Below are 27,227 nucleotides of genomic sequence, written 5' to 3' on the forward strand. Positions count from 1 at the left end.
ATCCATACTTCTATCAGCGTAAATGTGAATATACTTATTTAGCTGAACCTATTTTGTTTGTCCGTGAAGTGGATCATCGAGCACAGATGTCAGATGAGTCAGTTTTATAAAGACACAAGTTGTTGTCTGTGAGTGATGCACGCTGAGGTTAGCTTCAATACCGCCGCCTCGGACATCAAAGTAACTGCTTTAGAAACTTCTGCAAATAACCGGCTGACGTCAACGGCGTGAAGCTGTAAGGTGGACATGTGCTTCGAGAGGTTTCTCGTAATGACACAATTACTATCATGAGGCAGAGTCGTGAGTCATCACTGAGAAAATGACCTAGTTTGGTCTGGGACATCTTGAAGAGCCTTGTGCAAAGCAGAATGAATGAAGAAAATTCCAGCAGTGAGTCACTGCGGCGTGCAAAGCGAAAAACAGCGACCCTGCACATGGACAACAAAGCTTTGGTCGACTCATGCCAGAGGACAATACAAGCGCTTCTCATCAAACATCATCATCGAGCTTGAAGGAAGAAAGAAATGGACCAAATCACTAAACCCTGTAATCTCAGCTGCTCTGACAAACATTGAACCGCCTCTTCCTGCACACACCTACAGTATTGTTTTTAAGAAGGAAAAGACACACAGCAGCAACGACTCCACAGAGACAATATCATATGATAGCTGAAGCTGAAACAGACCATAACTGAGCACCACACATGTGCTACATTTCAACGATTTGGAGCATTGTTACCTGCATTATTGCTCTTGCACATAAAAAGTTATCTTCACAAACTGTTGCTCTATTATTAATGAGACAACATATGGTCCCTGGGCTCATAAATCCTGATGAAAGCTACCCTGTGTTAGTGCTGTGTCTGGTTCGGGTTAAGGGGTAATTATATGACAGTATAGTTCAGCCCAACCAGTTTCTAGCCTGGAGGAAGCACAATCACTGCTGACTGTAGTTTCCTGTCCAATAGCTGCAGCACAGAAGTCTGAGGCAAGTTTAGTGGGAGTTCGGAGAGAGGAGAGACCGCTCGCAGAGGAAGAGTACTGGTCCTTTGGGGAGTTGAGACAAGTTTGGGACGCTTGTGCACTTTGGACTTTGTTTGCAGGAACTCAAGAGGAGGTGAGGAGACCTGCAGCGCAGACAAAGAGGCTTCATCGAGCTGCCTGCAGGGACACACAAACCTTCCCAACATCTGGTGTGCTGGAGGACGGGGCGAGCTGCGGAGAGAAACTTTGGAGGCGGAGAGAAAACTATCTCCGCTGGAGAAAAATGCATTGAATTGGCAGCTTGGGGCACCTCCATGAGCCGAGAAGCGATTTGGCGGCCGCGTAAAGTGACAAGAGCGGAGGCAAAGCGGACGGGAAGGGTCTCGGAGGGCGACAAGTCCACCTGGAGCGGTCGGAGAATGAATTAGTGTTCGGCCGCGCCGTGTCCCAGCCAGAGAGAAGGTAAGCCGTGGTTCTGCCGTGCTGTTGTTGCGGATCAAAGCGAGTTATTGTGCAGCATGAAGTCAGACAGGAGAAGGATCCCCACACTGCAGCCCAGCTCCGTCTGAGCGTGCAGGGACTCGTTTTTGGAAAGCAGGGCGCAGACATGCAGTAAAGGTAAACAGAATACGCCCGTTATTGGCTGACACTCACATTTAGTATTATTATGCTGAATTTAAGCGTTGGAAAAGTGAGTCTTGCTGTTTTGAAAGACTTTATTGAAGCTAGGAGTTTGACACAGTTTCTGAATGCGAGATGCGTCTTTTTCTCTTTTCCCCAAACTTCTTAAACTTTTGTTTTCTTTTACCGTTAGAGTATAAAACAAAACCCAGCGTCGTTTTAAAAAGTGAAAGAAGAGCGTGAACCGAACAGGAGCTCATAAATCATTCACAAACTAAAACTTTAGCCGTAGGTTGTCAAAAGTTTTGAGGGGCAGCGGGTGCGGAGCAGAGACGCGGGAGCGCGCAAACAGCTGTCCAGCTGAGCTGCTTTGGCAGGGAAGGCGCGCGCCAAACACACGTTGGCACGTGACACAGACACCGAACTTGTGTCTTTTCCCGGCGCTCGGCTGTGATTGGCTACTCGAGTCTCGTCTAGAACATCAGACACAACACACCTGTGACCTGATTACAGGAAATTAAGCCAGTAAGAAGGTAGGAACAGCACCTTGCAACCATTCAGTACGAACTTTACGTAGCATTGCGCCAAAAATAACAGTCTACTCTTAATAAAGTATTATATATATATATATATATATATATGTGTGTGTGTGTGTGTGTGTGTGTGTGTGTGTGTGTGTATACACACACACACACATATATATATACACACACACACACATATATATACATACACATATATATTGGATGTTAATTCGCTTAAATTTACTATTTAAGTGAATAGCGAATAGTTTAAAAATTGCATGAAACTTTTTTTTTTACACAGACAGAACAGGCTTTAACTGTTCTTGGTCTGCTTGTTGAACATACTCAAATCCAAAAAGACAGTTTCTATGCACATTTTCTTGTGAGAGAGTAGGCATGACATGTGCTGTTTGATGTTACTGGAAAGCGTGGGATGTTCTTTGTTAATAAATGACTCTTTTATTTTCTCCAGCCTTCTTTTCATTTCTGTGTTACTGTGTCTGTTTATCTCATGTTTCAGTGTTGAAATGGTTCACCTTGATTTTAGAAACACTGTTGACTGTCAATAAATAAAGACTACCATTAATGTTATTATTTGCACAACATAAGTTTAAAGACTTTTAAAAGTATTCATTAAAAGTAGGCTATGATTAGGCATTTCTGTTGTGTTACCACTGCTTCATGAAAGAAGTCTTCCCCTTCCTTGAGTGATTTTGGAATAGCTGAGAGGGATTCATGCTGGTTCAAGTCGTGCCTGACTAAGCATTGGCCCGCTGGCTTGTTGCTCAATTTGATCGTCTGAGAGATCTTCATGTGACCCATACAGTCACACTCTGTAACAAGATTTCTGGATATCTCATGTCTGTGCTTCAGGCTCCTCCACCTCCTCCCATAAGAGCCAGGCCTATGCCCATGGACGAGGACAGGAGTACCCCCGCCATCTCCCCAGAGCCACCTGATGATGGGGACCCCGGTCTACCGGCTCCACAACCCAGTTCGCACACAACCTCGACCATAGAGAGAGCAAACAGCTGCCCAAACCCAAAGCCCTGTTCTAGTGCAGGTAAGAAAGAGGTTCCAGCCAAAAACAAGACAAATGGAGCTGAGTGTGTGTGTGCGTGTGTGTGTGTGTGTGTATGTGTGTGTGTGTGTGTGTGTACGTGTGTTTGTTTGTGTGTGTGTGTGTGTGTGTGTGTGTGTGTGTGTGTGTGTGTGCGTTGAAGAACAAACAAGAGACTCTACAGACTGTGATGGTCTGAACGGCTAATGTTTATAACCACTACCACCAAGTTCAATTAAGCCTCCTTTGTTGTTTTTGGTGTGTGTGTGTGTGTGTGTGTGTGCGCGCGCCTCAAAAAGTGAGACAGAAAGTAGTTATAAAGAGATTAAGCCATTTATTAAGGAAAAGGGGATCCAGTGGATTAGAGAGAAGACCTCTCCACGCTCTTCATGTATGTGGACCTCATTACGGTCTGAGGTTGGCCAGCATGTGTGAGAATATGTAGTTGTATGCAACACATTTTCCTTCCTTCACAAACTATAGAAGAGCTTCTTACCCTACAGCAAGAACAGACCTATTTATTGACCCTGTGTGTGTATAGGTTGATGTTGGTTTTCCAAAGTGGAATAGTCTTGAGTCACGTGTTTAAAACTTTAAGGTGATGGTAGACTCAGAGGCTGTGTTCTAATGACTCCCACTGAGTCCCAGAAAATTTTTTGTGTGTTTTCGGTGGGTGTCATAGTGATTCATTAGGCCAGAGGCCTTCTCACTGACAGATAAAGCAGTTGCGTGCTGAGGTGGTTGCAGATCTGTGTGTGTGGGGTGGGGGGGGCGTGCTGCTTTGGATGATCTGAGGGGTCAGGACCAATTCAGTGCTGTGGAACGCTTAGAGGGCGCAATGGGACTTCTGGGAATTTGGGAATGATCCCATGACCCTTCCCCCTTGTGTGATTGGTCATGGTAAGGGTTGACTGACACTGGGGTGGGAACAAGATGACACTGACCAACTCTGGGCAGCATCGTGCCTGAGTGACTCATCCAGGATCAGCCAAAATGATTCGAGTTTCCTCAAGCTTCTGTAAGAAAACGGCAGCACTGACTGTAGATCAGAGTGCAGGTCCTATGGGGTAATTGGGGTAGGTGTGGTAAACAGTTAGGGAAATGTGCAGGGATTTAAGTGGCTTGTTGCCATGGTAACACGCCACTTCAGGGTTTGACGGAGTTCTTTTATTCTTTTGTTTTGTTTTTTAAAGGCAAGTCTCAACCCAGTCTGCTATTATTACTGCGTCAAATGTGCAAAAGTATAGAATCCACACACGCACATCTCTGTTCCCTGTTGCATTGCGGTTTACCATGATGGGTGTAAGTACAGCATCAGATTTAATGATAATACCAAAGAGCTTTAGAGTTATTAAACAGTGGGCTTGTGCCTGAACATGTTCTCATTGCTGTGCTGACTGTACCTGTGCTTGCTCCTCAGGAAGCCAACACAAAGTGTAACTGTGGCTTCTCCCACTAAAGTTAGACTGTGTGCATGTATGTGTGTGTCAAGGCTGAGGGTAGGTAGGTGAGCCAGGGTGGGGAGGAGAAGATTGGTCAGGCAACAAGGCATTGCTTTCAGTGCTCTGCTTTACCCCTCCACCCACCCCCTCTGCCTGCAGAGTGCAGGCCTTTGGGACAACACAACAGCCACATACACAGATCTAGCTCAGGCTTTGCCCATGGATGCGGTACTAGAAATGGATCCAGGTTCCAAGATGGCACTCCAGACAAAGCTGCTGCAGTTATAAGGAGCCGTAAATGTCATTATCCCCTTACAACAACTTGTAAATCTGCGTAAATGTCATCCACACCTGCTGCCATTTCTCTGTGTCATGAACGAAGCTAGCTTGCTATGCAGGAAGATGACATGCCCATTCATTATCCTCGGGTTGGTCAACTTCTCCAATCTGTGACCCTAGATCTAGATCTAGACCCCGATCTATGTGAACAAGTCTGAGATGTGGGTGGCGTAGTTCCCAGTGGCTTCTACAAGTTGTTTTTTGTTTTGTTTTTCAGAAGTGTTGTCTATGTCTATGTCTATATTGTCTTTGATGAAAATGCTTTCTGGGCCTCTGTCGTAGCAGCCCTCTTAATTGATGCGTTTGCCACTATATGTCGCGTGTACAGTCGATGCTTGCCTGTCATGAACATCTGTACAATCATGCAATTTGATGCAATCGCTCTGCAACAAATAACGGCTCTGCGAGCCTTTCTGCTGCGTTTGGCTGACACTATGCCAAAGTGGTGGCGTGATTCATGTCGCGGCTGCTTTTTGAGGTCATAGTTTAATCATGGCATTGACCTGGCGGCATCAGCATGGGGGCGAGCCAATCACAATGCGCTAGATGAGAGTTTGAGCCCTCTTGTCACCCCATACTTGGATAGCAGTCTTTTCTGATGTGGGTGAAGAAAACTCTGCTCAGTCATTGAATAGTGGTGTGTGCGTTTGTGTGTGTGTGCGTGTGTGTGTGTGTGGACAGATGTGTGCCTCTCTGTGTTGTGAGTGTTGCCCTCACTCAGGCATGAAGATGCAATGAGGCTGTCTGTTTATATAGGAGCCTCTTACCACCACATGCTAGATTCCCACATTCTCTTTCACCACTGGTATCTGTCTCCTCTATTCTCTCTCTTCCTTTTTTTTTGCCCACCTCTCAGCTTTTGTCTCTGTTTATCTCTCTTTCTGTCACTCTCTGTGTCAAGGCTGAACACCAGTTCGCAATTTTGAAAGAGGGCAGTTTTCAGATCACCAGAGCCACGATTCCGACTGTGACGTGCATCATTATCAGTGTCTTGAGCTATAGGAGGTTAAAGCTTTAGCTGGAGCTTGCTGATGTCCACGGCTATAAGACAGCTGCAGCAGATTTAGCCAGCTGTAGCTAATTAATGCTCCAGCCGGCCGAAGCTAAAATGAAGACTGTGGCTGTTGTTTGGTTAATATGAACTTTTATGCTCAGATAAAGACGGTTTTGTCAAGAAAAAAACACAGCTCTGCATTATTTCATGTGTCCTTTCGTAGCTCAAAGAGACCAACAGAGAGGGGAGTCCTTCAGATCAACAATTTAGCATTAGCTTAGCATGCAGTTTGCTCCTTAGTAATGAAGTATAAATGAGTGACAGCTGGCAGAAAGTGAACACTTCAGAGCCTCTCAGTTAAACCTTTAAACGCATCACGTTGTTTCGAACGTGTCAGCTCTGAATCAGGTCCTTCACGCATTATTTGGGGCTGTGCAGCACCTCGCGCTCTCGGTCTGTCAAGATAACGTTAGCTCAAGCAGCTAAAGCGCAGGGCTGTGAGTGATTAGTCATCAGTTAGACATCAAGACCTTTTGGTTAACTGCCTGGTCAGATGTGACGTAGAAGACGTTTGCTACCTTTAATTCAATATGTTTGCTGCCCACGACAACAGGCATTCCTTTTATGTAAAAATAAGATAATAACATTGTGATAATTACTTTATGGAATGTAATCACAATCCAAATAGGCTAAAAATCATTGGTCTGAAATTGTTCTAATCTTTGAGCGCTGCTGCCAGTATATTAGCCTGTAGAAGGTTTAGATGTTTGCTGGTGTCTCTTTGTTCGTCCCGCTGCTCTCTCATACAGAATGATTCCTCTGTCTACATCACTAAACTATGTTTATCGTTCGTCCCACTGTCATCGCTGCTGTGTGTAGATGCAGCTATGTGCCCGCTTGTTCCTTTTCAGTCCCTGAGGTTTGTTGAGGCTTGTGTCTAATTTGGTTTCTCACAGAGATTGAAATAAACTAGGAGCAATTTGAGGCATTTTTACAGCATATTTGAACTACGAAAATGAGTGTGCTTTTTTCCCTTCACCACCTCGCAAACATTTGAGAAAGCTGCTCTGGTGGCCTGCTCTCTCTCTCTCTCTCTCTCTCTCTCTCTCTCTCTCTCTCTGACTTGAGCAAATCCTCATAATCCATGTCATATACTGTTGACAGACAGTGTCAACATGATGTGATAGCACAAACTACCGAGCAAAGCGTCTGTTTTGTTGAGCCACTTGAGGCGTGTTACTGTACAGCTACAGATTTGATGGTTACCTGTCCAGGTGTTAATACAAACTACATTATACAAGAACATATCAGTTTTTTTTGTTTACACATAACATAAAAAACAGTTTGTGATGGGGATCTATCTGAGAAGTAAAAAAGAAATAATTGTAAATGCAACTGTCATTTAAATAATTTCATGCCAGTGAAATATTTATTGCTGCAGTATTTGTTTTGCATGTTTGCACACACACACTAATACCAATATATCTATATGCCCGCCAGCCAGTGTGTGCGTTCAAGCGGGGCATATACTCTGTTTACTTCTGTCTCTCTGTGAACTCTGCCGCTCTCTTCCTCGATGTGAAATCCTGTTGATCTTCTAGCTTTTATGACTACTGTTTGTCCTTCCTTCCACATGTTGCACAGCACAGTGTGTGTTTGTGTTTGGTGGCGGTGCCCCTGTTTCAGGCTCCTCATGTTAAATGCAGCAGCACAGCACTCAGTCAGCAAAGCAGCTGCACAGTTTTTTTTCCCAGGAACCAGAGGAATCTCAGAGACAAAGTAACACAATTAAATTCCCCTTAAGCCTGTTCAACAGCAGACAGTTTTTGTCTTTAATGAGCTTACACTGCTTCATTCTCTCAGCAGCTATAATCTCTGATTTTGGACATATTCCAGTACTGCACTCTCACAGCCCCTCTGTGCAATGAGTGTGTTTGTGGATACTGTGTGTTTCTCTCTGTGTGTGTGTGTGTGTGCGTATGTGTGTGCTTTCAACTTTTGGCTGGATTGCAGCTAAACAATTGCCTCCTCTGTCTTAATCTTTGTGTGTGTGTGCATGTATGGGTGTGTATATTTGTTGAGGAATACAAATAAAAACCACGCTGTCGCTGTGGTTGTGCTCTTTTCTTTGTGTTGCCCTCCGTTCTGGTCAGAACTGCAGCGGTTGTGTGTGGTTTCTATCAGTTCCAGTTATTAGTGCTGGCCAGAGAGCCGCTACTGCGTCGTCTCCACCAACATTATTCTGCTCGGTTGCTCTTCACCTCGTCTCACTGCGTCTTCTTTCCAATTTTCTCAACGCTTATCTCTATCGTTATGAGAGATTTTTAGAGATGAGTCAGCAGGGTGTGAATGTGTGCGCCCATTTGGTCCCGAACAGTAGACTTTGAAGTAGGACCACAACTGCACCAATCATTTATATCATCAAATAATCTGCTCAATATGTTTTTTGCTTTATTAATCATTTAGTCTAATACATCTCAGAAAACAGTAAAACATAGAAGGCAGTAAAAAATTAAGTAGTAACATATGTAACACTATTTCATTTTACATTGTATTACTTAGAATATTATACAGCAATGCTATATTACTTATATATGCTATTCTTTTGCTTTTATATATTTATATTATATGCTATTCTCTTACATTATATCATATATACTTCATAGTTTTGCTCTATTACTGCACATTTATTAAAAACACAATATACATTGTATACTTGATTATATTACTGTGTATATTGTACTTATACCTAAATAGTTTCACTGTATATTTAGCTCATATGTCATGGCTGCTGGAGTTGCACCAATATTTGCACAATTCACTTATATAGTCATGGTATTCTAATGTATATTCTAAATATATATTTTTATGCCACATCTCTTATTTCTTTAATCTGTAATTTTTTATCTGTTTCTTGCCTCTTCACCTGTCTCTGTGCTGCTGTGACATGATACAAATTTCACTTTATTAACTCATCTGGTCTATTTTGGATGCCTGTTTGCTTCTGTCTGTAGCTGGCGGGGTGCATATGTACTGTATGCCTTTGCCAAAGGGATGTACACACCTGAGAGACCTCCTTTCGTATGCTCGTTAGAAGCCTGTGCCTCTAAAGAAGTATCAGTGAAGCGGCAGAAACAGAGCTGAGGTAGTTTAAAAGGTAGCAGATAAACTCATCTTAGCTCTCTGTTCTCTGTGAAACAACAACCCCCCTCCCCCAGAGATCATACCCAGAGGAACAGCAAGTTGTGCTCCCCTTCAGGTGATCCAGGATGTGTCACATCATTTGCCAGCTCACGTAAGCTGCATGTTTGCGTGTGTGTGTTTGTGTTTGTGCTAGCCATTACCCTATGTCATCCATATGTTTTTACTTTAAAGGTTAACTGTCTGCTTACTGCAAAACTAAAAATTCCTCTGGATATTCAGATATTCAGGGCGACTGACACGTGTACATACACCAAATTGCAAACACACAAGAGCGCACAAATACATGAACACAAGCACACATGCACAGCATGCACAAACAAATACACATACTCGCCCACACGTGTAAACATACAGCCAGATCTTCTCAGTGGCTCTTGATTGCTCTGGTCTGATTTGAATTAGAGGCTCATCTTTCTCAGATCTCAGAAATGGCTCTGAGGTCGCGCGGTTTGGTGGTTTGATGCTCATGCCAACACACAATTGGTTGAAGGCCTGCTTGGATGGCACTATGGGTTTGGTGGGGATGCGTTTAGCTCCAACAATCGTGGTTTTGAACGTTTACGGAGGGAAAGCTTTGACTGAGTCACAAGGCCGACACACTTTTAACCCATTTAGACTCTGCTGGCAGCAGGAGTCTAAACAAGAGTGCAGAACAGACTGCTGTACTGACGTATGGCGGCGCTCAGCTGACCTGATGATTGAACACATGTTAGGTTGGAATGTGCAGGTGTTATGCAGATATTCAGACACTCGGTGCGCCTTTTTATTGCATATCTTTAACATTGTCTTTTCCAACAAGGGCAGTGATACTGCACTATCCTGCTACCACTTTTGTCTAACGTCCAGGAAGTTCTCTTGCAAGTTTAGCTAAAGATGTATTTCTCAGATGTAGTAATAATGGATTCTTCTTGACATGATTGTTGTGGAGTCATGGAGCTTCTCCTAGAGAAGACTGCCCTTTCCCTTCTTCCCGCTGAGCTTTCATGTGGCTTTGATAATGACATAATTGCCCCCAAAAGCAGCTTCCAGAGAATGGGAACAAAACAAGAGGATGAGTGCAACCAGTAAATCCCACCTAAAGTACTTTTTGTTTGAATTGTATTACTGATCTTGATATTTTCAAAAACCTGCCAACTGTCTTAAAGTCAGTCGTTCCCCGCCAACACATGGTGAAATATAGATTTTTCATGATCCATCCTCAATATTTTGATCAAATGGATACCAGCTGCATGGAACAATGGATGATTCTAGTGAACTGATTGATTTTGATGGGCTAATTGATAACTGATTAAAGGATTATTGAACACGATGTTTATTAAAAATACTTGATGACAGCTGGCTGACCGGGCTGGTGGACAGACGTACGGCTGGAGTTACATATATTGCCTTTGAAACCTTTTCAAAGCTGCGTGTGGTCCAAAGTAATTTCACCAAAGTAAAAAAGGGATGGATGGGTGAATGGATGTAATGATAGATAGACATATGCACTGCTTGAGAGTGACATACACAACCTATAATACATACACATATCTCTAAACTAGACGTTTGGCAGCGTCAAGGGCAACAGTTCTCACTAGTGGCTTTCATATCTGAAGCCGGCTGATTGAGACTAATGGATACAACGTGGGCCTTAGAAATGGCTTCCACATGTAGGAGACAAACATGTGTGTGGGGAGAGCTGGTACTAGATATAGGAACATGTCAGTGTATGTTTTTTTTTGTGTGTGTGTGTGTGTGTGTGTGTGTGTGTGTGTGTGTGTGTACACAGGTATATGTGTGGTGCTTGTGCACCACTGTCTAATAGAACGGAAGAGCAGGAAGCGCTTCCCATTCCTTCAGGTCCTGTTTACGCCTCCAACTTCACACGCACAGAAATCCCACTACACACCAAAATTCCCACACATACACACACACACACACAAACTCAAGGCAAACACAAATCCTCCAATGCTTAAAGCACTGTTCCTCTTCATCAAGGTTAGACCACCTTACATAAACATGCGATTCAGACCTTGAGCTTTGATATACTTTGTTTGCTCAGAAAATAAAGATACTGTTCCTCCAGGCAGGCTAACAGTGCCTGGAACTCTGCAGGTGGGTAATATTTTAGAGTCATCCTGTTTAGCTGCACAGCGTAATGGATCTGGGTTTACAGTTTCAACATGCAACATTGTAAACATCATAAAAGGTGTTGTTAGCACAGACAGAATAAATTCAAGTGCGCACCCTTCAATAAGTTAGTTATTCAGTTCAGTTTATGTAGTAACTCCACAGACTTTAATTGAATTAGTCTGTCAGTCCTTTTTAAGGGGTTGTGCTGGGTTGCAAATTAATATGATTTTAATTAAAATGCAGGACCAATCAACAACAGAAAGAGGGCCTGACAACAGGTTTAAGAAAGAAGCAACCAGCCATCAGCTATTGCTTGCCATGAGTTTTTGGTTCTATGTCTCTGTTACTCTGTGTGTTACACAGACACACTAACACACAAACTGAGGCACATACTGTTTAATGGAGTTCACTAAAAACATGTGGCAATGTTTCACTATATCAGCATCTTTAGCTTTTGCTTTGTGAGACATGACTTACTGGTAGTTAGTCACTGTTACAATAAATGAACAAACTATGCAGCTGTCATCAATCATCAAGCACATCTCTTTATCATCGTGACGGTTGTTGTTTTAAATGTAGTTAGTGCAGTGAGTAGGCGTGGACAACAGAGAATTACATTACAAGTATTATCACAGCATTTCATCTATTAGTGTGAGTGAAAGTCGTCTCATGGACCCAGATGTCTTTGGCTTTTTTGTGTTTATATGAGTGTTTCACAGGAACAAAATGGGATCATTAAAGAAGAACAAAACGGATTAATTTAAAGCTTCAAGTTACAATTATTCGCATTATCCATTAATCGATTCTAAAACTTCAGAAAACAGTAAAAGATGTCCATGTAATTTTTCCAGAATCCAAGACCACTCAATCAGCTGATGATCAGTTTACCTTGGTGCTACTAAATACTTGTGTGTTTGTCCAACTACTGTCAAGACACAGTCGATGCAGTCACCGTATTTGGTTAACCATGTCTCTGCCTACTTTTTCATTCAGCTCTCTACAGCTGAGATACCTTTGCATGAGCATTATGTACGTTTAGCTGTAAAAGTGGGAAACTATCAAGTTATGCCAAATATGTGCAGGAATTTATTTGTAAGAGTGGGGAGGGAATGTGAACCTTAGATGAGGAGTGTGAGAGGCAGGGGACAGGAAAGAAAGGACAGATAGAGAAGTGAGCGAGAGTGGATAGAGTAAATAAACATAGCCGGGAAGTGTTGAGTCCACGCACAGGACGTGGTTTGGTTTGTGTGTGTGTGTATGTGTGTGTGTGTGTTTATCAAACCCAGCTGGCTCCCATTTACCCAGGAATGAATCTGCACCTCTCAGAGGCCCAAGCCTGCCCTGCTTTGAAGGCCTCTGTGTAGTGTGTATGTATGTATGAGTGTGTGCAAATAATAACAGCTTCATTAGAGCGCTGCATGGTACTGGTGAACACATAAAACCCCCAGACATACATTTAATATGTAATATGCATGTGCATCCTCTTATGCGTTCATTTTAAACACACATGCATCCGCTCTCAAACACAAACAGCCATCCCAGCACACACACAGACCCACACAGATTTCAGGTTTCACAAGCATGCACATAGACCCCTAAACAGTCCCAAGGGGTTTGGATTTAACTGCTTCCAGATGCGAGCTCAGGACAGAGCACACACCAACACAAATACAGACAAAATCTTCTGCTTTGTTGAAGTCAGCAGAACTACTCTGTTTAAATTAATTAAGTGCTAGTGGATGGGAAATGACATGGGAGTAGACGAGTTTACTACAAGTGGGAAAACAGCTTGTGGCTGATACCTGATAATGTCCACATGGAAAGCAGCTACTCATTCAGGAAAGAAAGCCTGGAAGCCCAAAACCTTCTAAATAAACTTAGCATAAGCATAAAACTTTGCGGTCTTTCATAAAACTGTCTTAAAGTTTTTTAATTGCATTTGTCCTTGCTTGTGTTGTTTTTTAGATGTGGCCCACACCTATACCGAGCCCCTCATATTGAGGGTAAATGGCACCCCAGAAAGGCTGCTGGGCAATGATGGAGACAAGTGGAACCGCAGCCTCTCACACACGGAGCTCACAACACCCAGCAAGAGTATCACATGTGAGTAAATAGCCCCCTTACACATACACACACACACTCATTCACACATGGAGACACACTCTCAGAGAGACTGGTGAGAGTTTTATTTCCATTACCGATCAGTGGTCTGATGAGTCACATTGTCCTGACCTTTAACAAATACATTTTACACACCCTGAAGAAATAGGTCAGGTCATCATACACACAGACAGAAATATCTACATTGTCAGCTAAGTAGGTTAAGTTTCTGATGACTGAACACAAGCAAGTCTGCACCCAAATCTGAAAGGAGACATTTGCTCCTCTTTTCACTCTCTCCGGCTTCTCTGCATTTCATTCTATAAGTCTGTCTGTGGAGAACAGGATTGTCAGGGTATCAGCCTGACAAAGCTAGCTGAGTGAGACTGGCACTGTGGACTTCACTTCCATTTCCCAGTCTCCTTTAATTATTCAGGGTGTTATTTTGGACGTCTTGGTGTCGGTCTAGGGTTAGACAAATAGCTAGCTGGTTCCACTCGCTCAACTCAGTGCACTCTCTCAGCGACTATTCCTTTAATTGGCCTTTCTGAACCAGTCAAATAGGATTTACCATCCATATTCTGAGATACAGCAGATCTACGACTCTATTAGAATGATTTTGTTTTTAACAATGTCAAACAATGATTCAATTGTCTGTCAGTTGTCTTTGTAACTTTAGCTGCAGTCTCACAAAAAGTCTATGCTGGTGTCCTGTTAGCTGAGGAGTTTAACATGCCAACCAGTCGGGGACTGTTGTTACATGTCGTCCGTCCTTCTCGCTCCTCATTTTCCTTTAACAATGAAGGCAAAAAAGCCTGAAAATATGCTAAATGTCTATCCCTTGCTTGGGCTTGTGGGAACTGTGTGTGTTTTTAAGTTTTTAAAAACCTGCCACCTGCGTCTCTCCACATGGACTAAAGCACACCACATACAGTGGAGCTTGATTTTGTTCCAGCGCTGGATTTTTTTTGTAATTTGCGTGATTACAAATGTCAGTGTGATTTTCAGTTTTCTGTTACAGAACCCAGAAGTTCACCTCTATTCTGTGAGCTGTGAGAGTTTTCTGTCCAGTCCAACCCAATAACGTTTCTCATCGCTGTAACATAAAATAGCTACTGTACTTGGCAGCCGTGCTGAGTACAGAAACTTGCAGGAGGAGAGATCAATGTGTCTCGCATTGTGTGTGCTTTTTGTTTACGCTCAGCTCTCCAAGTCGAAACTACTTCCCAAAATCTCCAGGTGTTACACTCCCACTGGGTGTATCACCACCTCTCCACCTTAATTTGCTGGTGAGGAGTGTCACAACACCTGGAAGTTCTCCTTCCAGAGTCATATCACTTACCGCCACCACCCATTTCCCTCCCTCATATTACAAGTGCAACAGTTATGTCTCAGCCAGAGAGAGACTTTCTTTCACTCCCCTTGATGTGCAGTTGCTGCAGCGCTCCGTATCAAAGCCAAAGGTTACTCAAGTATGCTATGTCATTACCCCACCACATATATTTTTCTTGCTTTCACTCCAGTCTGAAATAAGTAGAATCTCAACCTAATTCGCCAACTAGTTTTACCATGCTATTTATTCACTTAAAAGACCGAGCTTTGCAATAATAGCACCCACAAAACTTGAGCTTAGTTGTCTCCATGCTTGGCTGCTAACCTGAAAGCGCTGTAAAACTTTGAAATGCCCTAGAGTGGTCTAAATCTGTCCTTCCTGTCATTCAAAGAAAAAATAGGCACGGTGTCAGTGAATGAGGGATGGATGAAAGGAGGATTTGAGGGGCGAGAAGACGGTTGAGCAAGCTGACATGTGAGCATGTGTTAGAAAGCTATGAGCATTTTTCCTGGAATCCAGGGCCAACCATGGGTGACATGCACAAACACACAAACCGGCCCTGTCGTAATAGCTAGTTTGTGGTAACTGAATAACCAGCAGTCAGTTCAGGCAGGAAGCGGATAAGTAGGTGAATGCAGTGTGTTTTGAGTTGAGTAGGTGTGTGAATGTCTGCTGTCTCTGTCTATGTTTGGGCCTCTACCTGTCCTGTCTGCTGTGTGTGTCTATTTAAGGTCCAGGCTGGAAGTTTTTCTCTCTCTCTCTCTCTCTCTCTCTCTCTCTCTCTCTCTCTCTCTCTCTCTCTCTGTGCCTTATTTTACATCCCAATAAAACCTATGAAACCCACCAGCTCCATATGCTGTGCAGGGAGAGTTATGCAACTACAGTAGGATTGGACAAAATGTACCGCCATCCACACCAGTCCTCACTGGCTTTCCATTTGCCTTCATGTGCCTCCTCCCTTCATCCATAGCTTCCTCCCTCGACAACTTGCACAATCACACATGTGTTCACGGGACTTGAACCACAAACTAAACAGCTCTAAAGTTTATCCCTTTCTCAGGTGAACAGGGTCAGCTTATGCCTGCCTGTCTGCATACTAATATGTTTGTGTCTGCCTGTGTGAGTTGGTTTGTGTATCTTCTGCGAGCCTCATAAGCCGCTATCAGCAGTTTAAATATGGCCCGCGTCATCTGCAATCAATCAATCATGTGTTTCTCTGGCTTCATTATGAGTGTGAAGACATAACAAAAGTAGCTGTGATTCAGGTCTGCGGTGAGGTCATGGCTGTGTGACATCTGCGAATGTGTGTTTGTGTGTGTGTGTTTGTGAGGCGGAAGGTGAGAAAACAGAAGCGAAAACAGACTATTCCTCCGTGATGACATCAGAGCTGCAGTATGCGTCTGGCCCTGGGCCTGTGACACGCTGTCTGAGAACAATGTGCAGAGCGAGCTGTTAACATATGGGAGTGTGTGTTTCTGCACATGCAGAGACACACTGCCTGTCAGTGATGTCATGAGCACACTGCTGCCTTTGACGTCACAGTCGCAGCAGGATACACATGTTCACAGATGTTCAACTGCTTGCACTCCTTTCGACTCACGAGGAAACAATGACACGCGTAATTCATCACTGACAGCATCGCAGCAGCATTTATGACTCGTTATTTTTATCAGTTTGAGCTATTTTCGGCAAATGAGATGGACGTGAACGAGACAGGAGGCAGACGTTTTTATGCATGTGCGAATGAGGGCGTGGAAGTGAGGCAAATGCTGAGGAGCTGTTTGTTATTATCTTGTCATCAAATGGCAGGAGTGTGCAGTGTGTTGTTGGTGGGAAATCTAACAGGACTGCGACATTGCCTTTAATTAGAGAACAGTCACTGTGCTGAGACTGTTTTCCATCTCTGCGCCTTAATTCCCTCGTCCCTTTTCTCTCACTCTTTCTGCTTCCTCTGCCTGTCTTCCGCTGACTTTGCTATCTCCTCGTTGGTCGCATTTAATCACATACACGCATATTCTGTGTTTACCGTCAGATGACGGTGGCACAGAGCTGAGTGCTGAGAAGTTCAGACGTGTGGACAGGGGTCATGTCAGGGGTCACGTGTGATCGAGGTGGTTGGTTGATGTCTCAGGTCAGAGTTGAGCGTTGTGGTGTGCTTTGCAAGTTTGCTGCCTTATCCTCTTCTATTCAAAACATAGGTCTATCCCTCCACCCCACCCCTTGAAATATTTGCACACTGTTTCCATTCATTTGTCAGGTGAAATTCACACAAATGAGTCACAATTTGCAAAAAAAAAAAAAGAGAATTTAAGTGCTTTTCCAACAGCTGGGCTGAAGGGAATACTGTAAATAGAGTGTCTGAATGTCTAAAAAAAACACACAAGAAAAACTGAAGAGTTTTTCCAGAATCTTTGGGTTTTGGGCAAGATGTTGTTGTTGTTCTTTTGCGTCAGCAATGTCATATTTCATGTTTTCGTGCAAGCACAAGCACAATGTACTTGGCAAAATACAAAACAAAAAGACAAAAGACTAACGCTCATGCACGTCTGTGTTTTTCCTGCTTTACAAAAGGCTCTTTTCTGCAAACATGTGCAGGCACGAACACATCAGTCAACTTGCAATCCGTCGACCCTTTGAGTGCTGGCAGAGTTTGGTCATATTCAGATTATTGTATGTTAAGACTTTCCAGGTGAATGAGAGTATCTCAATAATTTGCGTTGTCTGCTATTGATTTGATTTATCGATTACATGTTCATTTATGTTAGCAAGTGAGTCTGTGGTTTCTGTGGTTTGGTTTCGGCCAAAACATTAAACAATAAAATAAATTGGATATGTTTTTGGCTGTTCACTGTTGTTGAAACACTGCAACACTACTGCCAGTACCCACCAGTACTACTATTTCCTTTAGGAATAAGAACACCTTTTGGTCAATACACCTGCTTTTTAAAGGTTAACAGGTTATTTTCAGTTTCAGGTGACTGTTCACAGTCATGAGGATTGAAAAGGTTCAAAATTTCGCCTAATTTTGAAGGAACTGCCTTGTGCCAGAGCAGCAAAACAAGCCTCATTAACATGGTAGTGCTGTATAGTAGCCAGAAACGTGGGGGCATCTCATTGAAAACTGTTTTAAAAAACATTATACAGCTCCAACTTATCATTTTCTCATTCTCACAGTTTTTAGTAGTTGACACTCTGCAGTTAAAAACAACACAACTATGCAAGAAAAACCCAGAAGGGAGTCAGTGGGTAGGATGTTCCTGGGGGACTGTGGTGAATGGATGATTTACAGGCTCTTCAAAATGGTTAGAGGATTTTGAAATGTTGTGAACTTTTCTTGGTGCCAGATTTCATCATTAATGGCATGTGTCGTTATCTCCAAAAATGTACAAAGAAACCAATCCAAATTCCAGTTTCAACATTTGTTGTTCAGTGTTCAGAGTGAGCAGAAAATAGTTGTCTGGATACCCAGACTCTTTTCTCCTTTGTGCTTGATAATGCAAAAAAAAAAAAGGATTTCTGTACATTTGTGTATAGTTAGCATAGAGGCAGTTTGTGGGTGCATGCATCATCCATCCATCCATTTCTCTCCCCTTTGCAGATTTGGTCTGATAAAAAAAATAGCATTTCTATGACTTTAATCCCCTTGTCTATATAGTTCAGCACTTTCAACACTTTAACCTACATAGACAGACAAACTGCACCAGAGGAGACGGTAGGATAAAGCAGCTGGAACAGAGACAGACTTCACCGTCACTCTGGTGACTCATTCCAGCAGAGGATAAGTAGAGAGAGAGAGACGAACAGCAGTTCTCCAGTCTGGGAGGGAGGTGTGTAAGTACAGGGTAGCTGAGAGACGCCAGGAGAGGAGGAAGAGGTGGAGGGTGTGTGAATGGGGGGTGGGTGATGGTGATTCACTCAGTCTCGCTTAATGGCCCAACACATCTGCAAATACACACATCACAGGGGTCGCAGGACCCCCAGTGGCCGACACTGCCCTGTTAGTGCCACACACGTGCACTCTGCGGTTTCCCTGTCTCATCATGTTAATCCCGCAGTCATTTGGCTTTTTATTTGCTGTTATTTTTAAGTAGCTCCCACTGCTGAATCATTGTGTTTATGAGTCACACCCATGCATCCTCCTGGTCCAAATATGCACAAGCAGCAACCCAGTTCTTTCTTTCTTTCTCTTTCTAACTCCATCTTCTTCCCCTAGTTCTGAATCTCAGACAAAGAGACCTTGTGTTTTTTTTATGTGTGTGTGTGTCCGCACGTGTTCTCGCATGCATATATTTGTGTGTCTGAGTGGGCCTAACCTCAAGCCCTGTTTGGAGACAGTCCTGACTCCCCGTCTCTCTCTTTCTGTCTGCCTGCCTGCCAGATCCGCCTATGTGCTGTGCTCATGCATTCACACAGACACACCACAAACTCGCAAGAAGTACGAATTTCTCAACAGCTCACACTCCCCCAGACAATACAGACCTAGAGGGAATACTGAAAAATTGTGCACAGCCTCCCTCCCCTCTCTCTAATCCCCTTCTTCTCTTACCGACCTACATCCTGGCCAGCTCAGAGTGTTAAAATACAGCATTGTGCAAAAGGCTAAAAGGGAGCAATAAGAAAGAGAGACAGAAAGGGAGGACACAGAAAGGGAGGAGATGAAGTGAAGGAGGAAAAGAGGAAGAGAGAGAGACATAACACAGGAGAGCAGCAGGTATTGACTTTTGACATACTTTAGAGGAGAAAGTATGGCTCCTTTTCACTAGCCCTGCACATGCATGCACGCCTACACACACATGCACACACACACACACACACACACACACACACACACACACACACACTGGTCCTGCAGCCTGCCAAACATCTGGAGCAAAGTTAGAAAACGCTGAATGAAAGAATCTTTAATAACACTGGATTGGTTGTGTGACCACGGTCATCAGCCAATCAAAACAGGCCTGGATGGGTTATCTGTCTCAGAGCGGTTATCGGACGGACGCTTTTATTACCAGTCGTGTTTCATAGCGAGAGCTCAGGACCACACTGTGTGTGTGTGTGTGTGTCAGAGACAGAGTTCCTGCTTTGATTCTCTCTGACTCTGTTGTACTTTACCCTGCCCCGTTAATTCTTACCACACCTCTCGAGACCATATGCTTTCAGGTCAAAAAAATATTTAGGGCCTCAAAAGGATGGTATTGAATACTACCATAATATATAAAAACCAGGCTTCCATTTTATTCTTCTTTTCAGGGCGTGTGTTTGCTTTGGCAGCGAAGGTGTGCTTTACTGCCTCCATCTCTCAAGCTGAATAGTTAGTTCTCGGTGGCACTTTGAGGTAAAATATACCAAGTTATATACTGTGCCAAGATTAACAAATGTGCATGTTTGTTGTATTAACTGCACTGTTCTAAAAACTCAGGTACAAAAAGGATGTTTTTGTTCTAGAGACAGATACTCCTCTCTTCCGCTCTCCCACTCTTCATTCATCCTGTCTTTCCCTGCAGTCTCTTTGTAGTTGTGTTTATGTGTCTGTAGGATCAGGGGTCAGTTCAGTAAATGCATAGCTCTTCCTATGAGCTGGTGCCTTTGGGGTCGGCTTTGTAATTGGACTTAGTTTCCCAGAGCCTCCCTCTCCATGACGCTGCATCAGCACAAATCTGCACACACACACACACACACACACACACACGCACACACACACACACACACACAGCCTTTCTGATTAGCTACGTGTTGGCGAGCCTGCTCACACATTTAAACACACGCTATACACATATTTCAGTCCCATTAATGTATTTCATAAAAATCCTTTAAGGATAGGTTCACATTTCCATATGTATATTGAAAGCACTGTTACTCACTGTAATTGTTGCTGCTGTCCATACTGGCCGCAAAGAGATGCCTTCTTAAAGCCAAAGTGAATATGATGAGACTGAAATCTGCTTGATTTGTCTAACTCAGACTGCTGAAGCCTCATTTTAGCATCAGATGAACTCTCTTACATTGAAGTTGCTTTTGAAAATATCTCTTAGGAGTCAGTATGGACAGGAGATACAGTTAAAGCACCAAGACTGCTTTCAATGTACCGACTGTGTGGACACGTGGGTATTGTTATAAGACAGACTTAAAAAAAACCTGAAAGAACCTTATCATTAAATCATTATAACAAGGGACTCATCTTACATCTTGAAAATCGATCATTTAAGTCATTTATCGAGCAAAAACATCTCCTGTTCCCAGCTTCTGAAATATGAGGATGTGCTGCTTGCCTCTATTTTGTATTGTATATTGGGTTTGGCTTTGGTTTAGAGCTGAACATTGAATCAAAATATGACTGAAATCACGGAATGGCCAATATAATAATCACAGGAGCTGCAATTTTTTCATTCAAGTTAAGATGTGGTGCAACATATAATCATAAATGAAGCACTATGGTGCTACAGAGATGCCAAATCAGTGATGCCACAAATCATATTCTTCTTCAGATGTGAGGAAACATGCTTGTTTGGTACAGACGCCAGCAAAAATCACGTTCATCATGTGTGTAATTTGTCAGTGAAAATGAAATACGTATATTCCCACTCTGATTTTCTCTGCACATCATTCTGCCCTGCTTTGCATTGTTTGTCAGACAAAATAATGAATCATATAGAATAATAAATCAATTAATTGACAATGAGAAGTTTCAGTCAAAATGATGCTAGAATGCTGCAATAGTCAGAACAGGAATATCAGTCACTTATATTCATGTGTTCCTCGTTATGTAGATGCAGCTCAATGGTTGAGATTATTCTTCTTCTATTCACATGATGTAACAATAAGACAGCACTACAGCACAATAAAAGGGACCTAACAGCAACACTACTGATCTGATCTAAATTGATTTGAATGTGTATGTACTTAAAAAGTGCTTATTGTTCGCAGCCTATTGTAAAAGAATATACTTTTGTCCCTCCCCAGCTCAGCCAGCAGCCAGATCCACGCCCGTCCACCACACCCAGCCATGTCGGACGCAGCCCAGCAGCCAACTGCGCAACGGAGCCAAACACCACGCACACTCCCCTCACACGCACTGTCCGCATCACACGCACATGCCTCACACACATGCCCTCCAGTCCAACGGGGTCAGGAACGGGGGCCCTCATGAGCACCCTAAGCTGGGCTCCCTCCCGAGAGGCGGCTCATCCACCTCCTCGTCCTCCTCTGCAGGACCCAAACACACCAAGAAATTGCAGTCTAACCCCTCCATCACCTCCCAGAGCAGCAAGAGGAGCAAGAGCAGCTCCAAGAGCAACAGCTCCCAGATTCCCACAGAGGCACAGGACGGTGAGATACAGCGATGGCAAGGTTCAGCATCAAAGAGTAGAGGAGAGGAGTTCTTCTTTCCTTTGGAACATTTTCTCTGACCCAAAAAATGGCAATCCCTTCTTTTTTGTAATTTGTATGTTTTTGCCATGAATTGGGACTGACAGTTGATAATATACAACGAAATTAATGAAAAAACACATAATTTACTAACTCGTTCAGTTCAGTTGATGAGTGTATTTTGTACCCACTCAAAATGCGTTAACTGCATTAATAAACCATTACCAACTGCAAATGCTAATTGAAATTAATCAGAAATAAAAGGAGAAATTAATCAGGCTGGAGAATAAATCACAGCATTAACCTTGTCATTCCTTCAGTCACTCCTGATGAGCAGGCCTCTGTTGGCTGCTTTGAAATGCAGGTTTGTTCCACCACCTCTTGTCTTGAGTGGCTGTGTCAACGTGTTTGTCTGTAAAAGAAAGCAGGCTACATCCACCATACTTGAAAAGTCATGACAAACTGCAAATAGCATGGTATTTATCATCTTCAGCTCAAGGTAGTGTGGTGAAAGGGACCTTCTCCTTTCACTCATACTTGAAAGCACAGATTGTCATGTCTTCTACATGACTAATGCTGACACCGAGAGCTCAACAAAGAGCAGAGTGGTTCAGTAAAAAACTTATTACCAAGGCCGATTTGGTAAGACCAGAAATCTGTTGTTTTTTTTAGCTCTATATAAAAGAGCAGATGTCATAAGTCACTGTGCTAATGCCACAGGACATTGGCAGCTCTTAGTCTCCGGCACTGAAGAAAAATGTTTTTTTGTGAACTAATTACTCAATCATGTCCCATGATTTCTGACCTATTTTCAAGCTATTTCTGACAACCTCTACTTTATTTTTTTGAAATTGCTCCATTGGCATGACGTGTAAATACATTCATGTTGCCAAAGAACATAGAGAAAGAAGATACTGGATAAAGGAGACAAAGAAAAGAAGCAAAAGCGATCAGAATTCTGAAGTTGTCTGTCTGTCTGTCTGTCTGTCTGTCTCCCCAGACTGCTGTGTTCACTGTATTCTGGCCTGCCTCTTTTGTGAGTTCCTAACTCTGTGTAACATCGTGCTGGACTGTGCCACCTGCGGCTCCTGCGCCGGGGACGACTCGTGTTTCTGCTGCTGCTGTGCATCGGAGGAGTGTGGCGACTGTGACCTGCCCTGTGACATGGACTGTGGCATCATCGACGCCTGCTGTGAGTCTGCAGACTGCCTGGAGATCTGTATGGAGTGCTGCAGCCTTTGCTTCTCCTCCTGAGGCCCCTAGCCAACACCACGGGGAGCAAAGTAGATACACACTCCCACAAGCCCAGGAACAACTTCGACCAGTGTCTTTTTCGAGCTGAGAGGCGCTACACCCAGTCTTTGTGGTCTGGGCTCTGTGGTTTACTCTGTATTGGCTGGCCTAGTTGGCAATGTTCCTTAGAGGGTTTGCCAAGTAAAATATGTGACCTAATGCTGAGAGCAGTCACTGGTGAATTCTTCCTTCCTCTATTGATCAAAAGATGGGACAGTAGCCTTGCCTTGTCTATGCTGTTGGTCCATTGCTGCACAGCTGGGTGTATGGTGCAGAGTGAGTTCCAGCTGTGGTCCACGAGTGTCTGCCAGCCTGTGCCGACCGGGCCTCTGGACCTTCACAGATCAAGCTATTATTACAATGGAGCCCCTTGTGCCGTCTGAATGACTGGAGTTCTCCAAGCATGAAAAATGACCTCCAAAGGCAAATGAGAAAATGGCTCCATTTAACCGGATTTTAGTGTTTCTGTAGATAAGAGCATCAGCATAATGGGAAAATGGACGCTCAGATCTCAGTAGAAATGTAGTCTGTGCTCCTGTCCTTGGCAAGGTTAAAGTCTTCCAGTTTGATTGCATACAGTGGCCTTTGTGACACACACACACACACACACACACACACACACAGAGTGCCTTTGTCCTTGTTGCAATGTGCAAGATAGAGAAAACATTAATGGTGGCTTGTGGCAATATTACAGACAAATTTTCTTTTGTTAATATGAATCTCACTTAACGGACTTATTCAGAGAAGAACCATGAGAGTGTCATGCATCATTCTGAAGATGAGTCCCATTAAATGAGTACTGTAAGTGATGGACATCACTGACATCACGGTCGATAGCATCTGTCATGAACACATTCTCTGCTCTAACATGTGAAGGGAGAGGGTTCTTAATCAAAAGTCTCTCCTCGTTTAATGTTTCAAATCCTGTTTATTTCACTTTTTTACATTGAGGGGCTTCAGCTGTATTCAGGCTATATGTCCTGTCTGAATTGTCAGAACTGGCAAAGGACTGGTAGAGGATTGGAAGGCATCATCTCTCTTTTTTTTTTAATAAATTTCATTTTTCTTTGTCGTTCTTGCTATGTGAACAAATGGCCTTAGCTTAGCTGAAGGCCTGAATTTTCAAGTAGGTTCCTTGCCTTTACCAAATCTCTATTAATCCTTGTTTTGTAGATTTTAGTTAAGATATTTGCATTCCTCCTCCAATGTGAAAATCACATTTCTGTGTTATCGGGTTTTGCTGGGCTCTCTGTAAAGCAGACATTGCTCAACACCTAATTTAATTCCTTGAATGAAAATCTCAAGACATTATGCTATGTTAGATCCATATGCTCGTAGTATGAATGGTACGCTTTTGATAACAGGCCCGCACTCTCATATGCTCACATTCATACCTTCTCCAGCCCAGTACCTCTTGGGATGTCACCTACATCTGTTGTGCATTTTAAAATGACTTGATAGAAATCTGTGTCTTCTCTGATCAAATACTGTTTGTGCAATCCTCTTTTCTTGGAAATACCAAAGAGTTTTCCTCTGACTGGACCTTAGTTTCTAGACCTATAATTACTTGTACATTGAAGGGTTTTTGCTATGCTAATGTGGCTGTGGTTGATTGAACCCTATTTTAAGGGCTTTTATATAACTTTGCAGAGCAAGAATAAACACTAAAGGCTGTAAATCAACCTGATCGAACCGAAGCAGAAAATGTTTTGTAAATCAACTAAGACGTTATGACTCTTCACATATGTTTATATCGAATTGAATGTGTTTCAAATTTTGGGACATGCTCAAAATTAAGTGAGAGAAAATCCTGGAGAGCCCTGGAATACAATGCAATTATTTACAGTACAGAGAGATTTATGAAGGTAGAACTGGATTATATGATGTTATGTTTAGAAGTGATAACGGTGTCGTTTGTTTGGATTTACAAGATATTCTGAGTGCAGATTCTGTCGATGGTGCTTCATCTAGGGACATGGTCTCTGTCACACTGAAAGAATAGACGTGCTTTGTGATAAGTGTCTGGGGTCTGTGCACAGCTAACTCATATGAGTTTCAAACCAAAACATGAACTCTTTCCTTATCAACACTGCTTATCAACCAGCCATTACAAATAATAAAAGCAGTTTGATACCATTCGAACACAATTTGTACACAGTGAGTCTACAAGTGTAAGGTAGCTACTAAGCCAATGTTAGCATAACTGGTCCCCACTGTTCACAAAGACACGTCTACCTGTTAGCCGACCGTGTTAAAATAAACAGTTCACCTTGCTTTCGGCCAGCAATAATATGAATACATATTATCATATGTTTCCTACTGCCCCATTTTACTGCTAAAACAATAGGTTCAGTGTTTTTTAACCCAACCCAACTGACATGTTGTTTCCTATCATTTATGACTGTGCATAACTACAACCTCACTCACTCCAGCTCGAGTTTCAGGATTCCTACCAGTCTGCTGCAGCGTTCTCAAACACAGTCCGAAGAGGCACTTTTTAGGCCTTCAAAACAAGGATAAATATCGTTTTTCATAACTGTGGAGCTCACAAGCTTATCCGTCGTCTCAAACCTGCTCCCTGTTATGCAGAAGTGATTTTATTTTTCTCAAATTCCTGCTCCCAGCACATCTGAAACTGGAGAAATAAAGTCAACAGAAACCTACCTGTGACAGACAGCATGGCTTTGCACCTTTGTTTTTAGCAGTGGATCACATAAACATGTCTGGTTTCCAAATGCAGCTTCACCTTGGTTTTTGAAGAGGGGAAAAGGTTCTCCTGTTGGACTGTTAAGTGCAGGGCGGTGGATCAGTCAATACTACAGCTAGAGTTTGCTATGCACCATAAATCATGTGAAACAACATTTTAATAAGGGCTGGGTTGAAAAACAGTGAACACATCATTTAAGTTTAATTTAATGATGTTGGAATAATTTTTTATGATGTGGTCATTAAATACTACTTTATGTCTATACTGAGAAGTGCTTCACAATTCGTTGGGGAATGGAAGCAGTGTGGAGGGAAAAAAAAGACTCACTGGTTGGTGTGGACGTAGAAAGTCCCCAGATGAACACCGGTCTTGCATTTAAACCATTCTCTGGATTTTGGAGATGATTTGGAGATATGGATTGTGTCTGCACCAGACAGGTCATCATCTCATTCCCAAATATTTCCCTTTCATTCAGTCAAGCTATTTAGGTCATACTGGAAGAAAACACAAGTTCACTTTCAATTTTTTGCATACTCAGTATTATCAGTATTTTTGTTAGAAGTACCTTGACCACAGAGAGGTCTTGACCACAACTGTTGACTTTCATGGGTATTATTATCTTATTATGAGATGGAGTTTAGATATTGATTTAAAGAGCTGGCCACCTCTGCTCATAGGCTGAAAGTTATTCTAGCCCAGCTGAATTGTTACTAGACTGTAGTCCACTATAATGTCATTTTGTTTACACTACCCCCATTTAATGTCATTTTGAATTGCTGTCCTGGAAGTCACATTAAAATCTCTTTGTTTAATACAGAATAAACAATGTGAACTCCAGGCTACATGTCTCATTCTGTCCTCATTTTCACCCAGACTACATTATGGCCTTATCAAATTATGGTTACATAAATACTCCTTTTGTTGTGTAGTCTAACCACTTAAAAAATGTCTGTGCAGCAATAAATGAATCTAATAACAACAAAGAATTGTTGACTGATCACAGGGACAGTGCTGAATTACCGAAATTCATTTTGCAGCCTAAAGTGCTTAAACATTCGACCTTCCCACCTGCGCTGCCTTGCACACTTAGAAAGCTATTAAAAATGTATGTAAGCCTGCATGCACTTCAAACAAAGAAAGAATACACAGTATC

General features: G+C 42.8%; 1 protein-coding gene across 1 annotated transcript; it reads left to right on the top strand.

The window, feature by feature from the left end:
- The first annotated feature begins 1,017 nt into the window (after positions 1-1,017).
- Positions 1,018-26,855, top strand: mdfi (MyoD family inhibitor). The gene is made up of 5 exons (XM_041957029.1): positions 1,018-1,445; positions 3,002-3,191; positions 13,245-13,382; positions 21,670-22,035; positions 23,075-26,855. The coding sequence occupies exons 2-5, from the start codon at positions 3,035-3,037 to the stop codon at positions 23,326-23,328; spliced, it is 915 nt and encodes a 304-aa protein (XP_041812963.1). The 5' UTR covers positions 1,018-1,445; positions 3,002-3,034; the 3' UTR covers positions 23,329-26,855.
- The last annotated feature ends 372 nt before the right edge of the window (positions 26,856-27,227 follow it).

This window comes from Chelmon rostratus, chromosome 2, assembly GCF_017976325.1.
Source record: "Chelmon rostratus isolate fCheRos1 chromosome 2, fCheRos1.pri, whole genome shotgun sequence".
Taxonomy (NCBI): Eukaryota; Metazoa; Chordata; class Actinopteri; order Chaetodontiformes; family Chaetodontidae; genus Chelmon; species Chelmon rostratus.